This window comes from Gopherus flavomarginatus, chromosome 15, assembly GCF_025201925.1.
Source record: "Gopherus flavomarginatus isolate rGopFla2 chromosome 15, rGopFla2.mat.asm, whole genome shotgun sequence".
Lineage (NCBI taxonomy): Eukaryota > Metazoa > Chordata > Testudines > Testudinidae > Gopherus > Gopherus flavomarginatus.
Genome location: NC_066631.1, coordinates 26,531,851 through 26,558,981, shown reverse-complemented (window position 1 = coordinate 26,558,981; position 27,131 = coordinate 26,531,851). Strand labels below are relative to the sequence as shown.

Sequence of the window (27,131 nt, the reverse complement as noted above, 5' to 3'; positions counted from 1 at the left end):
TATCTTGTCTGTGGAAGTGAAAGGGGGCACTTTGGTCATGAGTAAATGTGCAGTGATTTCGATCATGTTTAATGGGAGTTTTTGTGCTAGTTTTGTAGTATGCATAAATTCACTATGGTAAACAGCCCAAGATTTGAAATAGGAGATACAAGTAGGGATTGAAGTTACAGATGCAGAATAGGGGGTCTGCATGCACAGTGTCTATCCACTGGCGTGATCTCTAGCCAGTGCTTGATCTCTAGCCAGTGCTGTTATCTGCTTGCCTTCATGACCACTAAAAACTATTTGACTTAGTAGAGGATGCTGGTACGCATTTCCTACATGCCTCCAGAATGTGGGACACTTTGATGGTTCCATAGAGTGACACCACAGTGCACTGGGGTGGAGATTATGGGGGGGTGTTAAATGTTCATTAATGGACTTCAGCTATTGAAAACAACAAACCATTAATATTCAGAAAGGCAAGAAACAAAGTGTGGCTTGATTATTTTATAGCGGGTTAACCTGTCCGCTTCATTATGCTTTGCTGTAACCATTCACCAAATCAGCCACTAATTGAAGAAAATTGGTATAGTAGGAATTTTTACTGATACCTACACAAAAAATAAAACATTTGTTTTGTCTTTTCTTTTCTGAAACAGCTAAAACTCGGTAAAGAAGAGAAACTCTTCAGGAAAAAGGTACCTCTTTAATTTGTGTGCTGCTACTTTTTTCCCCCTCTTGTGTTCTCTGAGCTGCATTGTTGTTCAGTTTCTTTAGCAATCCCATTGCTGTGTCTTTTCTGCCATTTTTACTGCATATTTGCATCTCAGAATCAGAAAACACCCTCTTTCTGAATGCACACAGAGGTTTCCACCTGAGATTAGTTGATCCTTTTTTTTTTTTTCTTAAATATTTCCTATTCTACAATCCTCTACTAAAATGCTGTCAAAATATAGGCTATGTCATTTTCAAAGACCAGTGGGTAAAATTCTCTTCTCTGTACTGATGTTCTGCTCTCCCTGCATGCACCAATCTTGCCAGACCCAATAACACCACCTGGCTATTTGTGTAATGGTGTAAGAGGTAAAATCTATCCCGACCTTGATAGTGATCTGTTTACCTTTTATACACTAGCATATGATTAGAAATGTTGTTGTAGGTCATTAAATTATCCAGCTCCTACTTTCTGACTGATCTCCTAGGATGGAGAATGCCATAAGGTGACTATAGTCTTCTGAAGAAGTTTCCGTATAATTAATCTAAATTACCTGTCACTCACTTTCAGTAACTTCTCTTTCTCCTGTAATCACTGTAAAAAGGGAGGGATGGATCATCTTTTGCTAATCTCTCTGTAATCTTAAATACCGTAGTCCAGTCCCCTGTAATTTTTGGTTAAAGCCCCCCCTGCCCCTGCCCCCGCCCCCCCCCAAAAAAAGCAGCTGTGAAGGCTGTGCATTAATGATACATCCCCATTTGAAAGCTAGGAGCATGTCCTTTTATTAGATCCATATAGTTTATTGAAGCAGCATAGAAATTCTGGCATAATAATCAGTGTGTTGATAGTGTCACACCTCCTTTTGCCAACCTCATCTGTTTACTACAGTGCTGTTTCATTTTAGTTTTAACAACTGTCAACTTCTCTCTTGCTTGTAGTGATCAGATTAGACCTGAAATCTTCCCCTTTTTTGGCATGATATTACACATCTCTTGCAACTGTGTCTAACGTACGTCAGTGTGGGATTTGATTAAAGTAGACAAGTGATGTGTGATTCCTGCTTACAAAAAGTGACTGGAGCAGAGGAAGGTGCCAGCTGACCCCTCCACAGCCCCACTTTCAATCAAAGTTTCTGTGAACTTCAGGTCTCATCAGACTAGCAGTGTATCAAGGCTGTCAGTTGGATCACCCATTTGTATATATACACACGATGCTGGAGAGAGAATGAGACAATGCAGTGCACTCCTTGGGACATAATAGGGTAGCTACCACTCAAGGATCCAGCAGTAAGTGGCAGAATAGCAGTATGCCAGGAATGTGGCTTAGTAATTGCAATACAGAATGTTCCAAAACTTGCTTAATCAAATGAACCCAGTGTTCTTAGCCTGCATTGCTGCTTGGGTGACTAAAACCACTGGTCTTGACTGCATATCAGGAAATACAGTGGCCATCTTTTAAAATGGGAAATTTACTTTCTGAACCACAGTGTCCTGAGCCAGTTTTCTCCTACCCAACAGACATCTCCTTGAAGAGAGCATTTGTTTGCAATGTGGTGTTACCTGGTGCATATATTAATTAACTGATGCTCGCTTGCTGTGCTACCAGCAGATTCTTAAAAATTAGATTGTCCTGATGTTTCAGGAATATCCATGTTAAATATAAAACAGTCTCCTGGAATCTTCAGGGTTGCTCCTGAAGTTACGGTTTTTAATATACAATGCCACTTTAAAATACCATCTTAGGCATGGTGCCACCAGTTATTAACGTTCCACTGTAGTCAGGAGAATGTTTGGATGTGGTTCTTTACCCTGTTGCCCTCTATGCAGGCTGCTGGGAAGCATGTCCTCTTGCACATGTCCTCTGCTGTTTGCAGGCCCTGTGGCACTAACTCATTAATTATCAGCTCTACTAAGCCTCAACCTTTTCCTTTTCAGAGGCGATCATGGAAGGCTACAGATGACCGACCTGCCATGGCCAAACCCCTGCGGCGTTTTAAACAGGAACCCGAGGAGGATCTGCCAGAAGCACCTCCAAAATCCAAGGAGAGTGACCAGTCACGGTCCAGCTCTCCCACTGCGGGCCCCAGCACCGAAAGTGCTGAGCCCAAGGACAAGAAGAAGATAAAGATGAGGCGGAAAAGGCGGCTTCCAAATAAGGAACTGAGCAAAGAGCTCAGCAAGGAGCTCAATCAGGAGATCCAAAAAACTGAGAACAGCCTTGCCAATGAGAACCACCAACCCATCAAATCTGAGCCAGAGAGCGAGAACGAGGAGCCCAAACGTGCTCTGAGCAATTGCGAGAGACTCCACAGGTTCAGCAAAGGGTTAAATGGGACTCCCAGAGAGCTGAGGCACCAGCTTGTGCCAAGCCTGCGAAGCACACCTAGGGTGATTACCCGGCCACCACCTTCGCTCTCTCCTCCCAAATGCATTCAGATGGAACGCCATGTAATCAGGCCACCCCCCATCAGCCCTCCTCCGGACTCACTCCCCCTAGATGACGGGGCAGCCCATGTGATGCAAAGGGAAGTCTGGATGGCTGTCTTTAGCTACCTCAGTCATAGCGATTTGTGCATCTGTATGAGAGTTTGTAAGACCTGGAACAGATGGTAAGGAGCTGAGGGGGACGATGCTGCTTGTATCTATCTTCATGATGCGATTCATGGAGGTGTAGGATAATCAGCACTTACTAATTTCTCTTCTTCCTGAAGGGGATTTAAGCATGTGTGAAGTTTTAGGAGATGATGATGCTCTCCTCAGTTCACATGGAGTGTGGGTATGGCCACAAATGCTGGCCTTTAACAAAACCATAGCAGATATCTCTCTCTCAATGCAGTTCAATCAAAAATAGTTTAAATATTTCTAGGTGAGATGTGTATGTGCAGGAGCTGGCCTGCTTTTTCTTGAGAACTCTAGATCACCTGCAAGGCTGGTAGACATATAACTACATAACATCTCTCATGCCAACTTTATTCCAAAATCCTCTGGTTAGACAACAGCAGAGAGAGCAGTGTACTAGTATAGGAAGTAGAGATTCCTGAATCTGGACATCATTAGATACCTGCCTGCCATTAACTTGAGTCTTTTCTCCATCCAGTTATTAAACACCTCCTGAGATTCAGACAAGATATCCCATTGCCCTCAGTTCACTGATTTCAGAGGTGCTTCAATTTGCTCTAAGATTGTTTTTGCATATATAGGACACATGGTGGAAAGAATTTGTTTGTTGTATTCCCAACCCTCTGCTTTTTAACAGCAGTTTCATTGGTAGAGAATCTGAGTATATTTTCCATGCTAATTATTATATTGCCATTTATGGTGTCTCTCTGGGGCTCTTATATAAATTGACTCAATAGGTCAATGATCATAACCCACCAATAAGCTGTAATGTATATTATGACTCTCATAGCCATGTTTATACATGTGGCTGAACTTCCAATAAAGCATCCTCTTGGCTGGCTGCTCAGATGTATCAAAACTCTAATATTTACCCAGACAGGCAGATAACAGACTTTTTCATGGCACTCCCCAGTAATGAATAGGATAATTGACAAGCTGATAACTCCATGGAGAATAAGGTCCATGGAATTGCTTCCACTGTGGATTCCTTGGTGATTTTACAAGATGCTTGTAAACAGATTTTCTCCAGCTAAGTACAATGTTTCCGAATGCTAGGTAAATCTTGCAAGTTCGTTAGGATTTTTGCATGGCTCTGTTGCCCATAGCAAACTGTAGCAACATGGAAGGGACAGAGACACAGAAGCTGTGTGTGTAGGTTTGAAATAAGAGATGCAGATTTCAATCTTACGAGACTCACCAGTTTAGCTAAAAGGAAAACTGGAGAAATCAGAACAGTCAGTAGCACCTCCTTGGTTAACACTGACCTTCAAATCCAAAGGCTAATAAAAATTGTTCTGGTTTGTTGAGGCTATATGATGGGATTTTCAAAAGCTCTTCAGTGACTTAAGAGCACAGGTCCCACTGAAAGTCAATGGGACTGTGCTTTTGAAAATCCCTCCCATAACAGGATTTCATCTGTTGGGAAGAAATCCTTACATTTTGGCTTTGATGAAAACACTTGAAGCAGCTTTCAATTTTTGTAATAGTCTCTGCTTGAATACATGCATGAGCTCTCCCTAGCCTCTTCAAACAGATCTCTCAGCTGCTGCCATTACATTGGTTTCTCAGCTATTTTTCACTCCTTAAGGCATTACAAAATTCAAAGCAAATCCGAAATTAACAATTGTATTGTTGTTGTAGGTGCTGTGATAAAAGATTATGGACCAAAATAGATTTAAACCATTGTAAATCCATCACTCCACTTATGCTCAGTGGCATTATCAGGAGACAGCCTGTAACCCTTGATCTTAGCTGGACAAACATATCTAAAAAACAGCTGAGCTGGCTCATCAACAGACTACCAGGTAAGTGACATTGTGACTGGTGTATTGATCCCAATTTAGATATAAAGGAGGTCTCTAGGGAGAAATCTCTATGAAATGTGTAATGAAACAAAATTTAAAATGATACAAAAGGGATCTAAGTGGCATCAGAGAGAAGTATTCGGACACAGAATCCTACAGCAACAGTATGACTGGAAATTATGTGGTGATTGTTGAGAGTCCTATATGAAATGAGTGGGATACGTCCTAGTGGAAAAATGTCCAAATCATTATTATAAGCACCCTTGTTAACCAGCCTCTTAAGATTAGGATCAAACGGGTGATGGAGAACTCTGTCTTCAGGGAGATAGTCACCCATAGTGGTGGATATTCCAGATTGGGGTGAAGTACAGTGACAGGGCATTGCAGGAACTCTTGCCTTGTCACTGCCTGTGTTAGCTCTGTTCTGTGGGCAGAAGATTGCAGACTCTTGGGAGTTTTAGGATCTGTTACTAGTGCTACATTTATCCTTAAAATTAACCTAAATTGGACTCTACACTAGGATCAACTATGGCATTTCCCTTGTTTGTATTTCCAGGTCTACGAGACCTGCTGTTATCAGGGTGTTCATGGATAGCCGTCTCAGCACTGTGTAGTTCCAGTTGTCCTTTACTCCGAATCCTGGATGTTCAGTGGGTGGAAGGATTAAAAGATGCACAAATGAGAGACCTCTTGTCACCACCAACAGATAACAGGCCAGGTAACAGATTGATTTATTAATTAATGTAGCTTGGCAAGTATCTTTCATGTGCCAATAGGTGGTAGCTGATTTGTGGGACACTGCACTTCTTGGGGCCAATCCTCAGCTGTAATAAATCAGCAAAGCTCCTTGAAGTCAGTGATGCCACTACAATTTACATTAGCTGACCATCTGGGCCCTATTGTGTAGAATGCTGACATATGAGATGTGTGGGCCAGCACTGGTACAGTCCTTCTGGACATCCTGTGGTAAGTTCCTAGGTAACAGGCTATGGCCTCTGGCCACTCACTTCATCTCGTGTGCCAGCTTTCCCAGCAAATGACTTTCCTCCATTCAGGCTGCAAACATGTATACTTTAAAAGCCTGGAAATCTTTTCTTTCAATTCAGAGGAGCAGTAGCTTTTCTGGCCTTAGCAAGGCCTCGTATCAGCTCAGAGCAATATTGTGTGATCTACCAAACCTGCTGGATCTGAACCTGCAAATACATAGTGCTTGTTCCTATGAATAATTCCATTTAAAGTCTTTGGACCCTTAATTATGTTACTGGGACCACACTTTTTCCCCCATCAGGGTTTGGATTTGTCCATATGCCTGTGCAAACAGGAAATTATTGTAGAATCTTGCATGCTGATGGTTACAAATAGCTCTATCTCAATCATTAACAAAGCTATCATCAAAAATATTGAGCCAAAAGGCATTTCACATCTCACAGACTGCACTGCTGGAGCTGAAATAAGTCCCAGTCTTCCATTTTGACTCACTGTTGAGTTGGGCTTGGGTTTGTCAGACCTCAGTTTTTGTTCTTTTGTTCCCATTGCTGTGTGGAACCCTTGCAAAAAGGGGAAAGTGATTGACTGCAGGGGAAACAGTGAAAAGGACTTTAGGTAAAGTGCTGTCAAATGTACAAGCTAAAAGTGAAAAAACAGAGGAGGAAAATGTACTCTCACTGATGGTCACCTTGAGGGCTCCTTGAAACAGTAGGTAACTTAAATCACTTCTGTGTATTAACTGTCCATTTAAGTAAACTGAGGGCATTGGCACCATAAGTTACAGTGCATTTTGTATGGGATTGTTTTTAATCTGCTTCTGATTGCCAAACTGGAGTGAAGTTTAAAAAAGCAAACAAAAAACTCTTTTGTCTTACAGGTCAAATTGACAACCGAAGTAAACTACGGAACATAGTTGAGCTGCGTTTGGCTGGTCTGGATATTACAGACGCTTCTTTGCGATTGATCATTAGACACATGCCTCTGCTTTCCAAACTCAATCTTAGTTACTGTAACCATGTGTCAGATCAGTCTATTAACCTGCTGACTGCAGTGGGAACCACCACGCGTGATTCCTTAACTGAAATTAATTTATCAGGTAGGTGGTGGGAGGTCTGAATGAGGCTTTGCCTAATTGTACCAGAGCTTGTAGTGGCATGAGAAATGCTGGATTTGTATGAAGTATAAGAGTACAAATTGCTAGGGAGAGTGAGTGAGTTACTCAGCTATCTCCCTCCTTCCCCCTGAAAGAGCTTCATACACTCTATTAGCCATAGACACCCCACCCCACCCCGCTAGCTCATGTGACCCTTCCTGGGGAAAAACACAACCTGCATTTCTCCTTTTGTTCACTTTGAATTCTCCAGCATAGAAGAAAGCTCTCTCCTTTGTCTTCAGGCTAGAAACCCCCACACTTTACTTTATCCATCTTCCCCTCTGCCACCAGTCATGAAACTGGCTTGTTTTGCATTTTTATCCAATATGTTACACAACTGGCTGCAAAGATCAGAGAATTGTCATCAAGCTGGTGGCTTTAACTCATTGATTTTATTGACCAGTGCAATGATACAAGAGCAAATGGGGGCATGTCACAGTGGGTATAAATTGTCCTGATACTGACAAATTAAGACAAACTGATTAATTTTTCTCCCCTTTGTTGTTTTTCCTGACAGATTGCAATAAGGTTACTGACCAGTGCCTGTCCTACTTTAAACGTTGTGGAAACATCTGTCAGATTGACTTGAGGTACTGCAAGCAAGTGACAAAGGAAGGCTGTGAGCAGTTCATAGCAGAGATGTCCGTGAGTGTTCAGTTTGGTCAGGTGGAAGAGAAACTTCTTCAAAAACTGAGTTAGTTAAAGGACAAGTGTGTAAATATGGGGGCCAGGGGTGGGGAAGGGACTAAGAACATGTGGGGATTTTATTTTCAATTGGGAAATCAGAAAATATCAAAGATTGGATTTTACAGTTCTGTCAAGGAGAGGAGATCATTAAAACTACCCATGTTAAGAATTTCAACCTGTGCCACTTAATTCAGTCTACCTGGGATGTCCTGCACTGACTCTTATGCAAATTCATAAGGCGACTGTTATTGATGATAAATGTTCACACCTGGAAGAAGACTGATCTGTTTAAAGTACCACCGCATGTGCTTGGGTAGTATAAATTTAATTTCTGCTCTTCATTTCTTAAAACAAAAACGAAAGTTGGTGTCATTAAAGTGGACCACACACTGCATTTCTGCCTTCTTAACACATTTTGTTTTGTTACATCTAACATTATGCAGAAATATTTTTGTACAAAATTGTTTAAAAGTTATTTATGCAATGTTTGAATGCATTACCAGTGTTTTGGTTTTGGATTGCCAATTTTTATCTTTACAGTAGGCGAGAACTTAACCTATACTTCGTAGACAAAATATCCATCTGCAAACGTGCCCAGGTCAGGAAAAGTAGGTTAATACTTTCAATTTAAAGCATGTTTTAATGGAAGTTTATATCCTGCTTTGTATACTTCAGAAGTGACATAAGCATGTTGTGGAAATAAGGTGTAAATGATAGTTGAAGTAAGACACTATGCCAAGTTTTATCTGTATAGAAATCACCTTTTTCTCAAAATTTTAAAAATTCCAATTTCAGCTTTTGCACATAGGAGGGTTTCACTTTGTAGCATGAGCTCTTGTACTCAATATGAAATTAATTTATACAGTGAGTCAAACAGTAGAATAAATGGTCAAGCATAGTCTTTTTTTCCTCTTTCTTTGAAGTGTGAGTTGAGTTCTCATTTAAGGTTTATAACATGGTTATTTCCTGATTGTAAAATTCTGCATTGATAAGTGCCATTGTTGTAAGGTGTTGTTTTCGTAGAATTTCCTGATGCAGTTTTACCTTTGTTGAATTTGTATAAACAATTGTACAAAAACAGATAAAGCCTAAGAGGGTTTCTATTCAAACTTGAAGTGATAAAAATTGTTCTGTTTGATGCAGAGTCAAAAGTATTTACAGTGCAGTTCTCATCTGAAGAGTAACTTTATTAAAAACAAAACAAAACTGCATACCACTTTCTTACTTAACAGCTCTGTTCCCTGTGTGTACTCAGTCATGACTTTCTGCCTTTAGGAACAAAACCAGGTTGTTTACCGTGTTTTGCTCTTAGCCATGCAAACCCACCACCTAAGACTGAGGTGAGATGGATTTTTTCTTTTTGCATATGATCAGTCGTGAGGTTTCAGTTATGCATAAGCAAAACCACTGAGCAGAAAATGGCACAGTGGACACGGAACACTCTAGGATTGCAAGTGTAAAGTGACCTACTCTGGCCTGAAGCATCTTTCGCTAGTTAGGATATATAGTCATGTATCTCTACTATACCAGAATTCTCTAAGCGTGCTGATAAAATTATCAACTCTCTCTATTTCCAAAAAGTCTGACAAGTTCTGGTCCAGAACCTTGGAGCTTCGTGGTGTTTACCATTTTCTCAGGCGATATGTATTAAACAGTATAAAATGGCATAAATTCCAGGTAACACAGTTATTTAGATGAGACAAGACTAAAGCTCATGAGCAATTTCAGAAGGACCTAACGTCTCTCTATCTGGGAAGCAAAACTGCTAGATGAAATTCTTTGACAAGGGAAAGGTAATGAATGGTGGAAGGATGAGTATACAACTACCTATATATTGCGGGGAACTCAATTTATTATGAGAAGACTGGATGTACTCCTGTGGGCTGTTCAGTGAAACCGTGTGCACTGGCAGTCAAAAATGAAAATGGTAGGATAGATAAAACCTGGAAAATGTCAGAACAGATAGAAGCACCTTCACTGCTGGACTTGAGATGTGGTCCATCTAGGTTTGCATCCTCAACCCAGCATGACTCATCTCTCCTGTTGTGTTTGCAGTGCTGGTAGTAGAAAAAACATCTTTACCTACAAAGTGAATACATCTTGATGTGGAACCCCCTACTGTCATTCTTAATTGCTTTTATTTGAAATAATTTTATTCTGAAGAATGACTAATTCTGCTACTTCAAAATTCAGCTTTAATGGAATATCTTTCCTGTGATATGAACATTTTGAGAACCAACAGTGCGCTTGACCATTACAGAATGTACAAGACATAATCTCTGCTCTAAGAACCTTCAGGTAAGTAAGCAGTACAACTTGGTGTAATGCAACAAATGACCAAATGATGGGGGTAGCCAAGCAGCATGGATTTTGTAACTGCTGCATTAGTTGCTGGATTAATGAAGAGCTTTATAGAAGCGTTTTGTTTTCAAACAACTGGTAAGATGCCCTGCATAAAAAATTGACATCAGGCAAGCTCACTCAGTTTCACCATCTGTAAAGTGGGCATAATATTTTTTGTAAAATGCTTTAAGATCTATGGATAAGCACTATGAGATCTAGGGGGTGTGTTTGTGTGTGTGTATGTATATGTATGTATATATATATATAGGGGATAATCAATTTGAAAAAAGTTACTATGATCCTGGTTTCCTTTTTACAAGTTTCCTGTCTGTAGTGCCTGTGTAGTAGATAAAATAGAGGCAAGTGACTGACTTCCCCGGCAGGTGGCAGGGGCAGCAGCAATCACCTTGGGGGATGAGGGGAGTTGTAGAATGGGGAACCAATTGGGGCCTGCCTCTCTAGAAAACTTTGGACTTGCCTGAGAGTTATGGGGAAATGGTACTGATGATTTTGTGTAGCTGATAAAATGGTGTACCAGTAGTTGTTTTGCTACATTCTTTTGGGCTCTTTATTTTTTGGCCCATCAGGGTACATGCTACTACAGCTAGCATGGTTATAGTTCTTGCTTAAGTTTCACTTTCTATACTTAATTTATAGGAGAGGTAGAGCTAGATTTTTCATTCACAGGCTGCTACTTGTCCCCATTGCAGAAACTCACAGCTTCTGGAGGGCAGATACTTTGTCTTAAAATATAGCTTGCTATCAATTTTCTAATTCACATCTTTCCAGCTGTCAGGCAGACCATACCAAGTAATTCTAAAAGAGGCTTATCAGCCTCCAGTTCCATGGGGATTAAGCCTGCAATTGGAATTGATAAAGGATTTTTCTGTTCAACTGCAACAACTGTAACCCAGGCTGTCATCCTTGAACCTTCTCTTTAAACTACTGCTGAGTTTCACTATAAGGCATGTTTCCTAATAGTTTAATCATTTTTGTGGCTCTTCTCTGAACCATCTTCAATTTTCAAAATTCTTCTTGAATGGTGGACACCAGCCCTGGACACTATGCCAACACCAGTTGCCCCCGTGCCAACTAGAGCTAAAATAACCTTTCTACTCTTGAGATTTCTCTGTATGTGCCATGGAGTGGCATTAGTCTGGTGGCCAGTGTCATACTGGAAGCTCATGTTCAGCTGATTATCTACCACAACCCCCAAATTTTTTTCAGTGTCACTATTGCCCAGGCTGTAAGTATAGCATACATTCTTTGGAGATGTATATTTTGATTCAGCCATATTAAAACATGTAAGTGTTCCCATCTTACTAAGTAATTGAGATAGCTCTGTCTGATCTGTGCTCTTCATTATTTGCAGATTTTCAGGGATTATTTTTTTTGTTTAAGGTGATCAATGTTTTTATCAAATAGCATAAGGCCAAAAACTGATCCCCGTGGAACCTCACTAGAACCAAAGCTGTTCAGTGATGATTCCCCATTGGCAGTTACACGGAGACCTGCCAGTTTAATCAAAATGTCTCATGGTGCCAAGTCAAATGCCTTAGAGAAGTCTAAATATATTAGATCAGTTACCCTTAAAAAAGAGCGAGAGATCTTGTCTATTTTCTGTAAACCCATGTTGATTGGCATTTTTGTGTTACATGTAATTATTAAGCCCTATATTAGCTGCTCCATTGTTTTCCCTGGGATTTATGTTACTGACAAGACTTACCTGGGTCACCCTGTTTTGTTTTTTTTTAGTAATGGGAACCACCTTAGTTTTGTTCCAGACTTCTGGAATGTCCCCACTGATTGAAGACTTATTGGAAAAGTCGGTTCAAGCTTCTCCATCAGCTCCTTTTTAAAACTCTTGGATGCAAAGTTATTGGGACCAACTGATTTTGAAGTGTCTGACTTTAGCAGTTGCTGTTTAATATCCTCCTGAGAAACTTTCCACTCCATTAGTATATCATGTACTTCAGTAAATATTTCTGTATTTAGAAAAATAGAATACTTCTACCACTTTCTTCTAGTAATGGACCAGTGCCATTAAGATTTTATCCATAACATTCTTAAGGATGTTGGCCCTAAGTTTCTTGCTGTAGCCCACTGGTTTCCTTACCAATTTTCTACAATTTCCTACCTGTGAGATCTATATGCATTACTGTCAACTTCCCCTTTTATATATTTTAAGTAGCTACCTTCACTCCATACTACTTATGAACAACAGCAGGATGCAAGATGGGCTTCAGGCAAGGCCACTGTTCCAACAAAAGGCTTTAGATATTGCAGGGATGTGATTTTAGAAGGGGGCTGGCTACATCAAGATAGCATTGAAGCTTATTACTGTTATGGGGTGGTTTCTTGTTCCTTGTGTTTTAAGACTCCTTATTTGTCATTAACAAGGTGGTACTCCAATATATGAATACTGTGCTCAATATTGTTACATCACTACAGCGTCCAGTTCAAGGTGAGCTGTGTAGTGAGTGTTACAGGTGAGGGTTGTGCACACCTGGCTAAATCTAGGGAGTGTATGAGATTCCTTTATACAGCTGCTCAAGAGCATGCAGTCTGGCTATTCTAACCCCCAGAGGGGATTTAGTCAAAGCCTATAATTCCTTGTTTTTAATAAGAGGATAGTGAATAGTTTTTAAAAAGAGACATAAGACTAACCCCAGACCACTTCCAAACCTTAATTAAATTCAGCCATTGTTCAGAATGGAAGTAATGTGTGTGCTACACTCCCCTACATTAACTTACCAACTGAAGAACTTTGAGTCAGTAACTTCAGAAAGTCCTAAAATAAAGCCAGAGTTTTGCTCCCTTCTCAAAGAAGCAGTAATGTCTGTTACTAAAGATTCTCTGTAAATTGCATGTTTTATTTTGAATTGTCCCAAACATCAGCAGCTGTCTTTATACTTTCAGAAAATTAACAAGTTTGCTAGTTTATACACAAGCTGGCTAAAGTTTTGAAGTAGTTTCTTCAAGAATGATAGAAGGTGGTGCAATAATTCTTTAAAATAAAGAGCCAAAAACAATCCTGAAAATCTTTAAGTAGCATACAGCAAGCTAGGCACAGAGGTTGTCTGTCTTCCATTTCCAACTCTTACCATCTCTATGGAGCCCTGTGATTGAATTGCAGCACTTGAGTCTAATTTAAAAACAGAAACCTAGCTTTAAAACAAAACACCACCCTCAAAGTAGCTAAGGTAGAGAAGCTAGCTTTAGCACTGCTTTGCTCTCACACACACACACCCCATCTATCGAAGATGTGACTCTAGCTTAAGATTCTTTCCTGCACTTACTCCCCTACTTCAGCAGCTTGTACTTATCAAAAAACACCAGCCCCCCACCCCATTCTAGGCCCAAGTAGATGGAGGTACATTGCCTCCCATACCTATCTACTGTACAGAAAACCAAAAGTATTTTTAATGTACTAATTTCTCCAGTTGCCTTCTCAAACTAGGTGAACACTGGGAATTGAATAGTGGGCTGTACAGAAAGTTGAAAGAGACCCAGGTATAAAAAAAACCTATATAATATGGCAATTAGTTTTTGTGCAACACCATTTGCCCAGTAAAATTCAACTCAGATTAAAGTTGTCACTGGATAATATTAAAGGCATTTCAACTGCCATTAGAGGTGTGTGATTTTTTTTTGGTTTTAGGAAGTGGTTATACTGTTAGATATCTAGCATTAGAACAGATTACAGCAAAGGTGGTGGGCAATACTGGCTTCCTACTACACTCCATTATTTCCTTCAGCTGGGGGACCCCTTAAGGGAAATGTTTGTATTCTAAAGGAACAGTTATTGCCCCGATGGTGGTTTGATACTATCTAGAAACTGGACCAAATAACTTATTTCACAGGTGTCACCAGAGTGTTAATTGGCAATTTTGTTCATTACCCTAGTCTTGATTCAACACACTTGTGAGCAAGCCCTAGTTAAAAAAACAAAACTACAATTCCTCTTAATCCTGTTCTTCCTTCCTTACTCTCAGCTTTTCTGGGGTAGGGATGGGTTAATAGGTTAAGGTTTGAAATACTATAACTCCCAAAAGTTAGCATCTACTAGTTTCGCTATAATTGATCTGTATTCACTTTAAAGTTCCCAGTATGTGGAATACAGTCTTTGCAAAATATAATAGGCTTGAATGAATTTGGGACCACTGAAGTTAACCTGTTCCCTCTAACTACATTTTATTTTTAAACTCAACATTGAGTAATTAGCATTTGGCTGCCATTAAACAGAGCTATGTAGGAATACACAGTTCACTTTGATAAAGAATGTTCAAGGACAGTATACAATATACATGTAATGAGACAGACATTCTGAATGAAGCAATAAGCATGAAAATAGATTAGCTGTACCTGCACAGAAACACTTATGTAATGGCAGTGCTTTCTACAATCTTGTTTTGACTGTTAACACTATTGTAGCAATAGTGTCAGAACAGTTACATTCTAATATATTAAACTTTATTAAGGAGTAATATGAGTGGTGCTTATGTATTGCTCTTAGTGAACCAGACTATAATCATCCAACAAGATGGTCATGGGAAAGCACTTTTCTGTTGACTATACTGGACCCTTCAGTAAATTAATGATTAAGGTGATGTTCTTCAGAAGAGAACAATAAGTGATGCTAGATCTGCTGTAAACAGTTGGACTTAAGCAGTTCATGGCTTTATAAGGTAACTCAGGCAGCTCCTGCAGTACACATCATGTTGCCAAACTGCAATTTTAATTCTGTCACAGGAGAGTGTTTCCAAATGCTGCTGTAGCCTGCCGTTCAAAATGTTTGATTCATATTGAAACTAATGTTTGTCATAACAAGCTTCATCAGTCCTGCCCCCAGAAATACAGGAACTCAGGGTGGCTATAAAACATATTTTTGGTCTTAAGATTTAAATACGTGCACTGCTCGTACAACATACTGTCTACAGATGGGACACTCACTCATTCTTTTGCCGCACTTTGTGCAAGTGACCATGTGACCACATTCCAGAAGAACACAGTCAATTACTGCATCCATGCAGATCCTACATAGATTATCATCACTCTCATTCAGTTGCATCTTCTCTCCCTCTGCAAAGCAACAGATGGGGTTAAGATTTAGAGAGATTCAGGCCATGGCAAAAGCAGCTAAATTCTGTCCCAGACATGTAGGAAACTAAGCCAACTCATTTCAGTATCACTTCATTTTTATCTGCATTTACAGTAAAGCTACTGGTAAAATAAAGCTTTAGTTTATAAATAGAGTAAGATTAAGGTAACTGATGCAGAGTATGGTTTTGTCCTATATTTAGGATCAAATACCTCTGACGTCACATAATCCAAAGAAGAGAGTACGGGACTAGGATTCAAATACAGGTATCATTCCAGCTCTGCCACACCCACTGTCATAGCAGGGTCAAAGTCATCCCACCTCTGAGCCCTATCAGTTTCATCACTTGTCAAACATGGATAACACTTACCTCCCCTCTTTGTATTTGGCCCTGTTAATAATATTGCATATCTGTAGTGATCAGTCCTTTACAATCTTACAAAAATTGCTATTGGGGCACAAGACTGACACATTTAGTAACTATGTAGAATTAAAGGGCAGCCATGTTGTATGATGGAAAGTAGATCCGAGTATTCATCTTTCACATTTTGTAAGATGTTAGAGAAACAGGAAAAAAAATCTTGAAGTTTACATCTAATTGTACCAAAATAATGCTGTAACTGAGTGGTATAATTGTGACAATTGAACTCAGTTGTGCTCAGTTTAGGACCATAGTGCAGCCATTTGTTAAAATGCTAATTTTAGGAAAAAAACACCAGAAACTTGATAAGAAAACCATCACTTGTCCCAGCAACGGCTTCACAGCTAGTCCATAGAGAGACTGGTAGAGTTCTCTAAAAGATTTTTTTCTATGCCAAAAAAATCCCACTAATACTTAATTTACACCCCCATGCCTTTCACTGGGGTTTCACAATTTCATTTTCTCTAGTGGGTTGGTTTTCAATAGTGTAGTTGTTACCAATTTAACTACTTGAGAATAGCTGAAGTGAGAGTGATCAAGTTTATTTAGCTTCAGCAAGTCACCAAAACAGCACAATTTTAGGAGCCAATGCCACATATTGATCAATAGTGTAACTCACATGCCAGATCTAGCACAGCTTCAGCTATTCTGGACACAGCTAGTACAGTTAATAGCTTTCCAGTTGTTGCAGCTGACAAAAGCACTCAATACCCATCGTCAAAGCCAGTCACTAGGGAACAAGAGTTAGTTTCAAGAAAAAAAAAGAACTAAACACCTACGTGTCGTGTGATTTTCCTCACTCTCTCTGTACAGCCTGGTCACTTTCTCCACAAGTTCCCATTTTTCACAGCATCCTGAATAGTTGACAAAATTTCGAGCAAGTATTTCCTTCAGCTGTCGAACACTCAATCCTTCAATATCTTCCAGACTTGAAATATCAGACAATGATGCTCTTGCTCGCTTTCTGGACATGCTAGGGGTCTGAAACACACCAATTATTTCTTATGCTTTTAACTTTAAGTCACCAAAAAAAAGTTACTGTTCTAATTTTAGCTAATCCCTGCTGTAGTTTAAAGAATTTATCATTTTATTTTACTTACAATATTTTCAAATATCTGTTAACATGCAGCACCACAGCCTAGTTCACTCAAACTAAATTAACAGCATGAAGGCTCTATATGGTTTTCTGTGTCAGATGCCAAATAGGGCTAGTTTACTCTTTAGGTGATTCATGTGTCTCACCTGCTCTTCTGTGTTTTCTTCTTCTTCTTCATTGTTTGAAGAAGGCATTCCACTTTGTCCCTGCATACACAATGAATCAGATCATGACAACAACCCCCTCTGGTACAGTAAGGAAAATGCTTTAAATAGGTCACAGATGACACACATTGGAAAGCTTATGCTAAACTTGCCATTACAGTTTTAAGTGATCACAGTCTTGTCCCAGTTACCCATGTTCTTCCATTTTCAAGCACAGGATGTAAAAAAGGTATTTCCTGAAGACCCTACACCCGCCCCTTGGTGTGCGTATATAAGTGTAGCAGACAGCATTTATAAGGTCATTGTAAGACCAAAACTAGTGGTACTGTACCTGTACAGGTGTTCCATTTTCTGTGCTTCCTCTTCTATTTGTAAGTCCTCCTTGAGAGGAGGACACTGATACAGAGAGAGAAAATGGATGTGTAAAAAAACTAGAAGTCTGTGACCTTGAAGAATGCAAGCTACTAGTGTCTGTATCCTCAGAACCTAATCCATGATGGCAGAGTACAAGATCCACCAAGTCTTCTTTTTCTCGACAAGTATCTGTTGGTATGTTTCTAAGGATCAGATACTGACGCAGATCCTTGATTTTCAATTGCATTAACTGAGGCCGCTGAAATGCTGTCTCTTGTAATAAGTGACAAGTAGAACATCTTCTGAGATTTTCTTGTAAGATTGAACAAACTGAGCAAAAATCCTTCTTGCAGTCACAACACACATGCTAAACAGGAAGACACAAAAGCCATTGAACTGTATGTCAGATATTCACAGGAGTAAAAAATAAATCTCTGTTTGCTGTTTCCTTCACACACACCCTCCATCACCCACTGCTATTCTTAATGCTTTCAGCTGACAATCTTAGTACATGTTTTCTGAGATGTCTATGAAACTGGTCTGTCAAACAGTTTTGCAGGTACTCTCCAGAGCAGTTGTAGGGTTAGTACATTTATCAAGACATTTAATCAATTTTAACAAGGCAACACTTAAATACACACTAAGTTGTAGTTAACTCAAAAGGACATCCACTTGAAATCTAGTCAATTTCAAAGTGAGTTGCAAGTAATTTCAAGTACTAAACCTGCCACCAAGTCTGTTTCTATTTGCTGAGAAATTTAGTGTTTCTCTCTCACACACCTAAGGGAAATCTGACTACAGAGGAGAAAGTATGATTATACACAAGGTGCTGGCAAATGTGCCATGTAAAAATGATAAATCTGATCTTTCAGGTTTAGTGATCTTTGCCATTAATTCTTACAATTATAAGAGCAATTTGAGAGAAGTTTGATATAAAGTGAGTCTCCTTTTAAAATGGTTTTCCTACTTTCAGCAAAAGATAGATTTACCTAAGAACTATCATCGTCCTCAAGTACTAACTCTGCAAAGCCATGCAGACCTTCCATCCCCTCTACTTTAACTTCGGATACATCAGCTAAAATATATAGAAGAACCAGACAGCTGTTGGAGGTAGCTTTTTACTTCCAGAATATGGAACCAAGGTATACGCCCACAACAGCTGCATATACTAAAAAGTGGCAGGTCACAAAGCAAAACAATTTGGAGAATAGCCGCTCTGTGGTTGGAAACCTCTTTGTCCTTCATGATACAGTTTCTGCAAATTCTGATTGTGAGACTGTATACAAGGCATCCTCTTCCTGTGATGACATAACAGTGTGCACAATTCCACAGGCCTCATCTTGACTAGAAGAGATGTTTTTAAAAATGTTAACCAACACATTCTAAAACTTTCCCTTGACAAGACAGTGAAGACTACAGGGGCAATGTCACAAAAGACAACGTATAATGACTGCAGTGTAACAGTCATTCAGCACCATTAGAAACACTACTGAAACCTTGACGTATTGTTCCCCTTCCATTCCCAGAGAACTACGTTAAGATATTTAAAATTGAGTGTAGCCTCATTAGCTGGGATAAAATTACTAAGCCTCAGTTCTGATGATTCAAGATACTAACCAGGTTCTAAGATGGAATCATGAAGATACCATTTTCTGCACTGTGCTACTAGGAAATTCAGTCATGGGAGACAATTATGCCTTCCTCTGAGGTAATGGCTAGAATGTCACTTATGGGTATTTCACTGGTGGGGGGGAGGGGAGCGCAGCAAAGAGAACTCCACAGCAACAAGTCTTATATCCTAGACTCAGGCTCATGCTACAGCACTGAAGATAGTTGTGTAGACATCTTGGCTCAGGCTGGAATGTGGGCTCTGAAGCCTCCCATCCCATCCCAGGGCACCAGAGCCCAAGCAGCTACACAGCTATTTGTAGCATCATAACACAAGCTTTAAGTCTGTAGACCTGGGCTCTTGAGAGACTCAGCAAAAACAAACCAATCCACAGCTATGTAGACATACCCTGTACTTTTTTCCAGCTTGCAAAAGCCTCTCAAGCAAGAATGTGACAAGAATATTTTAAGGGAAGGTATGAAGATATGTAAAGAACAAGGTAATTTTCTAATTAGATTATGTCCCCTACACTCTAAGTCAGGGGTCAGCAACCTTTCGGAAGTGGTGTGCCAAGTTTTCATTTATTTACTCTAATTTAAGGTTCCGCATGCCAGTAATACATTAACGTTTTTAGAAGGTCTCTAAGTCTATAATATTTACTTTACATACAACAACAATAGTTTAGTTATATAAGATTTTTAAAATGTTTAAGAAGCTTCATTTCAAATTAAATTAAAATGCAGAGCCCCCTGAACTGGTGGCCAGGACCCAGGCAGTGTGAGTGCCACTGAAAATCAGCTTGTGTACCACCTTCGGCACCCATGCCATAGGTTGCCTACCCCTGCTCTAAGTAGAGCCAAACACTGTAACTGAGCTACAAAGCACTACCAATGTATCCGTTTTGCTCAAAACCATGTAGGATAACCTTGGTATATATAAAAAAAACTAACTACGGACACCACAAACTTTAAAAAAAGCTCTTGAATTAGATTTACTATTTCTAATATGAAAACAGAAGAGTCAATGTTACATACTCAGCCCTTCCTGGAGACATGCTAAGTTCTTAGGCTGGCACCTAAACTCATCTCTCCTACCACAAGAAACTAGACACCATAGGAAATATCTCCACAGCAAAGAAAAAATATCTGTAGGGAAAAAGAAAAAATTCTCTTTCCAGATATCACAGGTCAACCTTACAGGGAAATAAATTGTAAGGGACACATCCACAGTAGCAAATAGAAGATGCAGAAGTTAGAGTTTAAAATTAGAAGTTCACTTTTCCTGAATCTTCAGGCTGACAAATCTGAATTACAATTCTTCCAACAATGGAAAAAAAGGGAGGTGACTGAGGCAAGGATGGTTTAAGGCAGAGGTGGACAAACTTTTTGGCGTGGGGGGCACATTGGGGTTGCAAAACAGTATGGAGGGCCAGGTAGGGAAGGCTGTGCCTCGCCAAACAGCCTGCCCCCTGCTCCCTATCCACCCCTTCCACTTCCTGCCCCATCCAACCCCCTCTGCTCCTTGTCCCCTGACCACCACGTCCTGGGATCCCCTGCACCTAACCACTCCCCTGGATTCCCCCCTCCACATCCCCTTTTGGAATGCAGCCCCGCGAACATGGGTGGAGGACTCAGGAGGAGCAGGGGCAGCCGAAGAGACGCAGCGGTTTCCCCTTCAAAGGGCCGCTTCTCTCCAGCCGGCTGCGCAGCCACCCAGTGCTCCTCCAGAGTCCTCCGACCGCGTTCCCACCACCCGCCTGCTCCCCTACCTCCGCAGTGCAACCCCCTCTGTAAGGGGTGTGCCAGTCCTGAGCTGCACCCTGTGTTCAGATGTGGCCTGTGGGCCATAGTTTGCCCACCCCTGGTTTAAGGGCAACTGATGATCACTTGAGGCACAAGTGAAATGGTTCTGCATTTAACAACCAACTTGGAGGACAGGGATAGTGGGAGCTCTAGCAATTAGCCTCAGATTCCTGATTCTCCAGTCACAACAGCCCTGATCTGAATCCTATTAAAGTTAATGGGAGGGCTCCCAGTGATTTCCAAGGATCCTGAATCAGGCTTAAGTTCTGGACAGTGTTTAGTTTACAGAACCTGAGATAAATAGCAGTCCTAATTCAAGAGATCTATTTGCATACAGGCAGAGGAAATTGGTACAGCCAACAGTCACAAGTCCCTTAACACAACTACCTCAACCACAATGATTAGTGTAGATCCTTCCCTCCCCGCATTCTTTGGAATTTTAATAAATAAGCCCTAGGAAATCTTAGATTGAGACATTATGGACCCTCAGCTGCTGCTCAGGCACACTGCCACAAAAGGAATGCGGGGCACAGTAGATTAAAAAAAAAGGGGGGGAGGGAAATCTCTGCCAAGAGATTGATCTGTTGTAAGAATCTCTGAATATTAGATTTTCTGTAAATCAGAAACAGTTGGGCTTCAGTTTATTGTAAGTTCACTGCAGAGAACTGGGTCACCTGAGTGATCAAGATAATGATGGCCTGCCAAATTGACTCTAATCTTACAGATTACATTATTTTTATATAAATACATAGAACAGTCAGTCATCTTTATGCATTGGGTTTTTGAAATACATCCATAGTTTAAACAAAATTCCAATCAATTTTATTTGGTAAATTTTGTTGACTCACTTGTTTGACTGTAAGTGAAGTGATAACCTAATCCAGTGCAGTAGCCTTTCAACTTCCTAACCAACCGTATTCCTCTGATACAGGGCTAAGACTGCAATTAAGTTCACTTGGTTTCTAAGGAAAATGCTACAATACTAATTATGAATTTGAGGCTCTCTGTTGGTCAGCTTCTCGACCACTCAGTTGTTCAGCAACTTCGTTGGTTGTTATTTTGAACAAGCAATATAGGAAAACTTCTAATCCTGTCTGACATCTGTGACCTTGAACAAATCATTAAAACTCCGCCACCTGGTGCCCCAGTTTTATCATCTGTAAAAGGGGAAAATACTTCTCTCCTGACAGGTCTACAGATTAGTTGGTGTTAGTAAAACATTATTTAATAAATTATACTCACCTTTTTCCTAAAAACTGAAAATGAAAGCCCACAGGCTTTGCAGACTATATTGGCTCCTGAAGATGGATATGCTGAGAAGTCTGTATTTGGTGCAAATCTGAATGGGCCAGTTCCTCCCCCAAATCCTGGCTGTTGGCCACGGACAGCTCCAGTACCCATGACTTCATTCAGCAACCCACAGCAGGAAGCCCACATGGACGTGGCTCCCGCCTGAAAACAGTAAAGGTAAAAAGGAAACTTAACTCCATTTTAAGATTCTTACCCGTGCGTTACTTGTTATTGAAGAGATGCTTCATTCTGTTACACCATCATCCCACTAGTGCGGTATATGAATTCCCAGAGTATTAGTAATTTAACACAGTACTAACTCTTAGAATTGTCTTAGTCATGTGCTTCCCAACTGGGGTCTGGACAGTTAAAATAAGCAAAGGGCCTCTTTTGAGAGCAGTTTGGTGGGGGGCATTGCACAAGCAGGCAAGGTAGAGAACCTGAAAAGGTAAAGTTTTAGGAAAATGGACGAGTGAAGGAAGCAGACTAAGGATCAGTCAGCAAAGACACAGGAACCCACAAGGAAGACTGGCAGTTAGTGAGCAGAAACACTCAAAGGATGAGAGAAAAACCAGCAGAATCAGGCCATAGCCAAAAGCACAGGCTCAGCAAAGAATCTGCTGCTGGAAATGGAGAAAGGTGATTTGGTGGAAGCAGATTACACCCAGACAAGAATACCCAACAGGTGGGGTTTCTGCACTGGAGAGCAGAGGCACTGGAGCTACCGGTAGCCTTTACAATAAAATTGCTAATATAAACAGATCTGAATACACACTGACCAAGTTTTGATTTTTAAAATCAAGCTGGAGCACCCAAAACACATTCACTTTTGAAATGTGCATATGTTAAGTGTGAATTACTTGTTATCCTTGGAAATATTTTATACTGAGTGTCTTGCAAGGGGGAAGGCAATCCACTATAATATGTATTCTACTTAAAATCTACACTTAGAGGCGGCAGCTACTTTTAAGATTCAGACAAACTGTGCAAGTCCAATTACAGTTTTTAGTTAAACTCAAAAATGATTACACAAAGAAAAAAAGAAAGATGTGTTCCTTGATCAGGCCAAGACCACAGTTCCTTCCTTCTTGGAAGGAAAACAGAGTGATATGACTGAAGGATTTATGCACTTTTAAGGAAAACACCAAGCAATGAATTTTAAATTGGTATGTTTAAAGCTATTTTGTCTTTCAAGCCTTTACCAAAACCACTCTGGAATACACTAAAAAGGGCGATGATGTCTTACAGCTAAAGAGAAAGAAAATGGAATACATAGGTTTGTGATTTCAAGGTTAAATGCTAGTGCAGGAAGGAGCCTTTATCAGTTAGGTGTGCATGGAACTGCACGGGCATTTTATCTGGAGATTGAAGGGTTTCTAACTCACAACTCACATTTTAGCCACTAGCTAGACTCATTTTAAAGTGAATTTATAAACTTATTCTAAAATTAACTGAAAACATTCTGATTTGTGGTAGTTTAATGCAGAATTAAATATATATAACCCAGGAATTTTGTACCCTTCAATATGGTAGGAAACATTCCGTTAATTTTGAGATTCCAGTTTATAAGAGCCAATGGGAAGCTATAATAAACCCTGTCACAAACTAAAGTTATTTTATCTAAATCTTTCCATGAGAAAGACTCAGATAAACTTGAAATTCAATGAGAAATGCCCCTCATAGTGATTCTGTACATCTCCAGCCCACACAAGCCTTGTGCCTTCACTTTTCCTGTAGGAAGTCTTCAACATCTCTAGTTGAATGCATCACTGAGGTTCTAAACGTTGTCAGGGCTAGGACCTTGCATTCCTTTACAGCACCTAGCACATTATAGGCACCACCAGAACCAAATATTCATAGACAATAAATCTACTCAGCCCAATCTTGCAATCACACCATGTGTAGAATTTACACTAGACATAACAGGAGACCTGCACATGGAGTGCTCCCAGGACACTACTATCATTTAAAGTTTCCCACACACTCTTGTGAAAAGGAGTTAAAGATGTTCACCCTGTTACAGGAATACCTGAGAACACTGGATTTTTCAACCCATCTTAAAATTCTTATGTCACTGTGTTTCCTTTAGCAACAAGATCAATTAATCTAAAAACTCCATCTTTTTGTCCGTAAGCAGCCACATCACATGTCTATTAAAACCTTATGTTCATGCCTGTGTGGGTTAAGTCAGTTACTGTCAGTATATTTTAAAGAATCTTATTTACAGTGAAAATGGCAATAAATCCCCTCTAAACTGAGCAAAGTGTTGGGCAGTAATGATTTAACTGCCATATAAAAATCCCTTTAATGTATATTAATAGACAAATGTTCCCGCTGAGGCATGTAATCAGACATTCATGCTTGTTTACACATGTTAAGCCAGTCTTCAAAGAGCTACCAATATACAGTCAGCACCTCAGAAACTGACAGTTAAGGAACTTTAGTTCTTGTTAACCCAAACCTCAATTTTCTACATTTAATACCAAAAAGAATGTAGATTAACCAACACTCATTTTTCTGTGCAAATTTCAAGTTGACCCTGAGCATCCCAGTTTTACTAGACAAGAATGAGTTGTGCTGAGATTTTTTTTTTAAAGCAACTCACAAGATATATACTTTTTAATCTATGAGGACTAAAACACTTGTTACAAGCACTTTTAATTATTTCTGTAATAGACACGTGAGACTCTGACAAAAATAAATTGAAATTTAAAAACCACAACTGCCAGCCCAGCATTCCTGAGTAATAGTTTATAGTTCATAAGACAGTTAAATACATTAAAGTAACTGCAATTCCATGGTTCAGTGAGGATAGTACTGAAGTAAGGATTAGCCAGTATCAGAACCTGGGCATCTAGGAATATTGTAGGATATAAATGATTAAATTAATTTTAAAAGAAAATATGTATGTTTTTGTAGATCTTGTAAAGTGCAGGTTTATTAGCAGTCATGAGAAGGCCTTGAAAGAAGGTGGCTTAACTGGAAAAATGGAACTGAAAGGTAACTGATCAGATTGAAGGAAGAAGATGCCCCAATTATCAGAGTTAACTATCTCCTCCATGCCCAATTGTTTTCTTTACAGGACCTGTGCTCCATTTTATTATTATTTATTATGTATATAGGAGTCCTAAAGACAGTTTTCAGCTTGTTTTTTCTATAGGCAAGTTATGTCCTAATTAGAAGTTTATAAAAGGTGACATCATAAGAGTCAAGAAGTGACAGTGAAGCAGGGTGAGGAGAAGGGATTATTAGTTCTGGTTTAAAACTTGAGTTTGTTATCAATATAACTTCAATAGCTAACTTTGAGAATAATAGAAGCCTTTGCTAAGGATTCAGCACCTTTGTGCACTCAAGGCATTACACTTTCACAAAACAGATTCCCAAGACTTCCAGACATATTAAGTCTGGTCATCCCTAGTTGGAGAATCTCTGGGATTTCTAAATAAGAGAGAGACAGAGTCAGAGTGTGTGTGTGTGTCTAAGTAAGTATAAAAATGAGGGCAGGGGGTTCAAAGACTGTTTCATGGCTTCTTTATCCATTAGACACATACCAAAGAGAACAAGCCCAACTTTTTTTTCCAGGTCCCCCCGCCCCCGCTAGAATCCCCTACAGTTCAAATTTAATTAACTGCAGCTTCTGTACTGTGCCCTAATGTCCACCATCACATCTACCTAGCACAAATACACATGAATGCTCTGAGCCATAAAGAAGTTGTACTAAATCTTGGAGCATATGCCAGATCATGACACCAGGATCTGGTGCAACCCAAGATCTATGAACATTCACCAACATCAGGAGGCAACACTATAGCAAGACCAGGTCTCAAGTTCATCATTAAAACAGGTCCATTTACAATCTGTAAGCCCTGAACAACTCCTGCTAGGGTTCTCAAACTTTTTTTTACTGGTGACCCCTTTCACAGAGAAAGCTTCTGAGTGTTAATAGTGTTTTTATTTATATTTAACACCATTATAAATGCTGGAGGCAAAGCAGGGTTGGGGGGGAAGTTGAGAGCTCACAACCCCCCCATATAATAATCTCGTGACCCCCTGAGGGGTTCCAACCCCCAGTTTGAGAACCCTTGAGCTAGCGGATGGTATCTGGCAGAGCTGCTTGCATCTCCTCCAGGTCCTGTAGGACAGGTGAAGTCAGCTCAAGCTAGCCCCTGAGCGTATGTCGATACTGCACTGTAAACTCCTGTCTGGTCTTACGGACTGTTTCCAGGCACATGCCTGAGCAGCCACGCTGTGAGGTCAACAATTGCTGGAACTGGGTCTCACACGCACACCTTCTGCCCCGGCGGGGCTGCTTCTGCTGCAGCCAAACTGCGAAATGACCCGGCTCCGGGCCGAGTCACACCAAGACTCAGGCCCTGGCCCTCCTCACTAGCAGGATCCCAGCGGCCGGATCCGGAGCGCTTGCCGCGCTGACCCAAGCCAGGCAGAGCGGCGTGTGGCCAGGGCGGGGCTCGGCCCGAGTGGGAGCCTGGACGGGGTATGCAACGCAGCAGAGGCGCCAGGTCGGCCGGGCCCTGGGAGAGGCGGGGCAGAGTCTCCCCACTACCAGCCCCCCGGGGGAGAGCGCCCCTGTGGGCTTGGCTCACGGGCTGCCCAATCACGGGGGCTTCCTGGCCTGGCCTGGCCTGGCCCCGGCCCCAACCGGGCCCGAGGCGGGAGGGGGCGGGGGACGACGCAGCGGCGGCCGCGGGCTGGGCACTGGCACAGGAACCCGCCAAGGGGACACAACCCCGGCTCCCCCCAGGCCCGGGGACCCCGCTCACCTTCATGACCGCTCCCGCCTCTCCTCCTCCTCCTCAGGGGGCAGCGAGCCAAGCACCGTAACATCCCACGGGGCCCCGCCCTGCGCGGCAACTGAGGGGCCGCCTCACGGAGGGCGTGACAGGCCTCCTCCCACCCCCATTGGTCGCCCCTCAACCAATGAGAGCGAGAATGTCCAGCGGACTCTCCAATCAGCGGAGAGGGCGCGTCCATTCCATGGGGAGG

At 40.9% G+C, this 27,131-nt stretch overlaps 2 protein-coding genes across 5 annotated transcripts in view; one reads left to right on the top strand and one right to left on the bottom strand.

Annotated features, from left to right (window-relative positions):
- The window catches only part of KDM2B (lysine demethylase 2B), a 185,209-nt gene extending 176,033 nt beyond the window's left edge, over positions 1–9,176 (top strand). The window contains exons 17-22 of the mRNA XM_050923908.1: positions 642–680; positions 2,632–3,305; positions 4,957–5,120; positions 5,677–5,838; positions 6,985–7,203; positions 7,778–9,176. Coding sequence (XP_050779865.1) covers positions 642–680; positions 2,632–3,305; positions 4,957–5,120; positions 5,677–5,838; positions 6,985–7,203; positions 7,778–7,959 — 1,440 coding nt within the window. The 3' untranslated portion in view covers positions 7,960–9,176. The remainder of the gene's footprint in view (positions 1–641; positions 681–2,631; positions 3,306–4,956; positions 5,121–5,676; positions 5,839–6,984; positions 7,204–7,777) is intronic.
- A 3,782-nt stretch (positions 9,177–12,958) lies between these two features.
- RNF34 (ring finger protein 34) lies at positions 12,959–27,022 on the bottom strand. Of its 4 annotated transcripts, none has more exons than XM_050923947.1 (7): positions 26,909–27,021; positions 22,080–22,289; positions 17,404–17,793; positions 17,055–17,114; positions 16,592–16,793; positions 15,244–15,372; positions 12,959–13,435 (listed from the first exon to the last, which is right to left on the bottom strand). In XM_050923947.1, the coding sequence occupies exons 1-7, from the start codon at positions 26,912–26,914 to the stop codon at positions 13,335–13,337; spliced, it is 1,098 nt and encodes a 365-aa protein (XP_050779904.1). In that variant the 5' UTR covers positions 26,915–27,021; the 3' UTR covers positions 12,959–13,334. The 4 variants fall into 4 exon arrangements, 3 of the variants coding, with proteins under 3 accessions (XP_050779904.1, XP_050779905.1, XP_050779906.1); XR_007769477.1 differs by lacking the exon at positions 12,959–13,435 and adding an exon at positions 14,308–14,355 and having other exon boundaries at positions 14,552–15,372; XM_050923948.1 differs by lacking the exon at positions 17,055–17,114 and having other exon boundaries at positions 26,909–27,022.
- Positions 27,023–27,131: the final 109 nt, after the last annotated feature.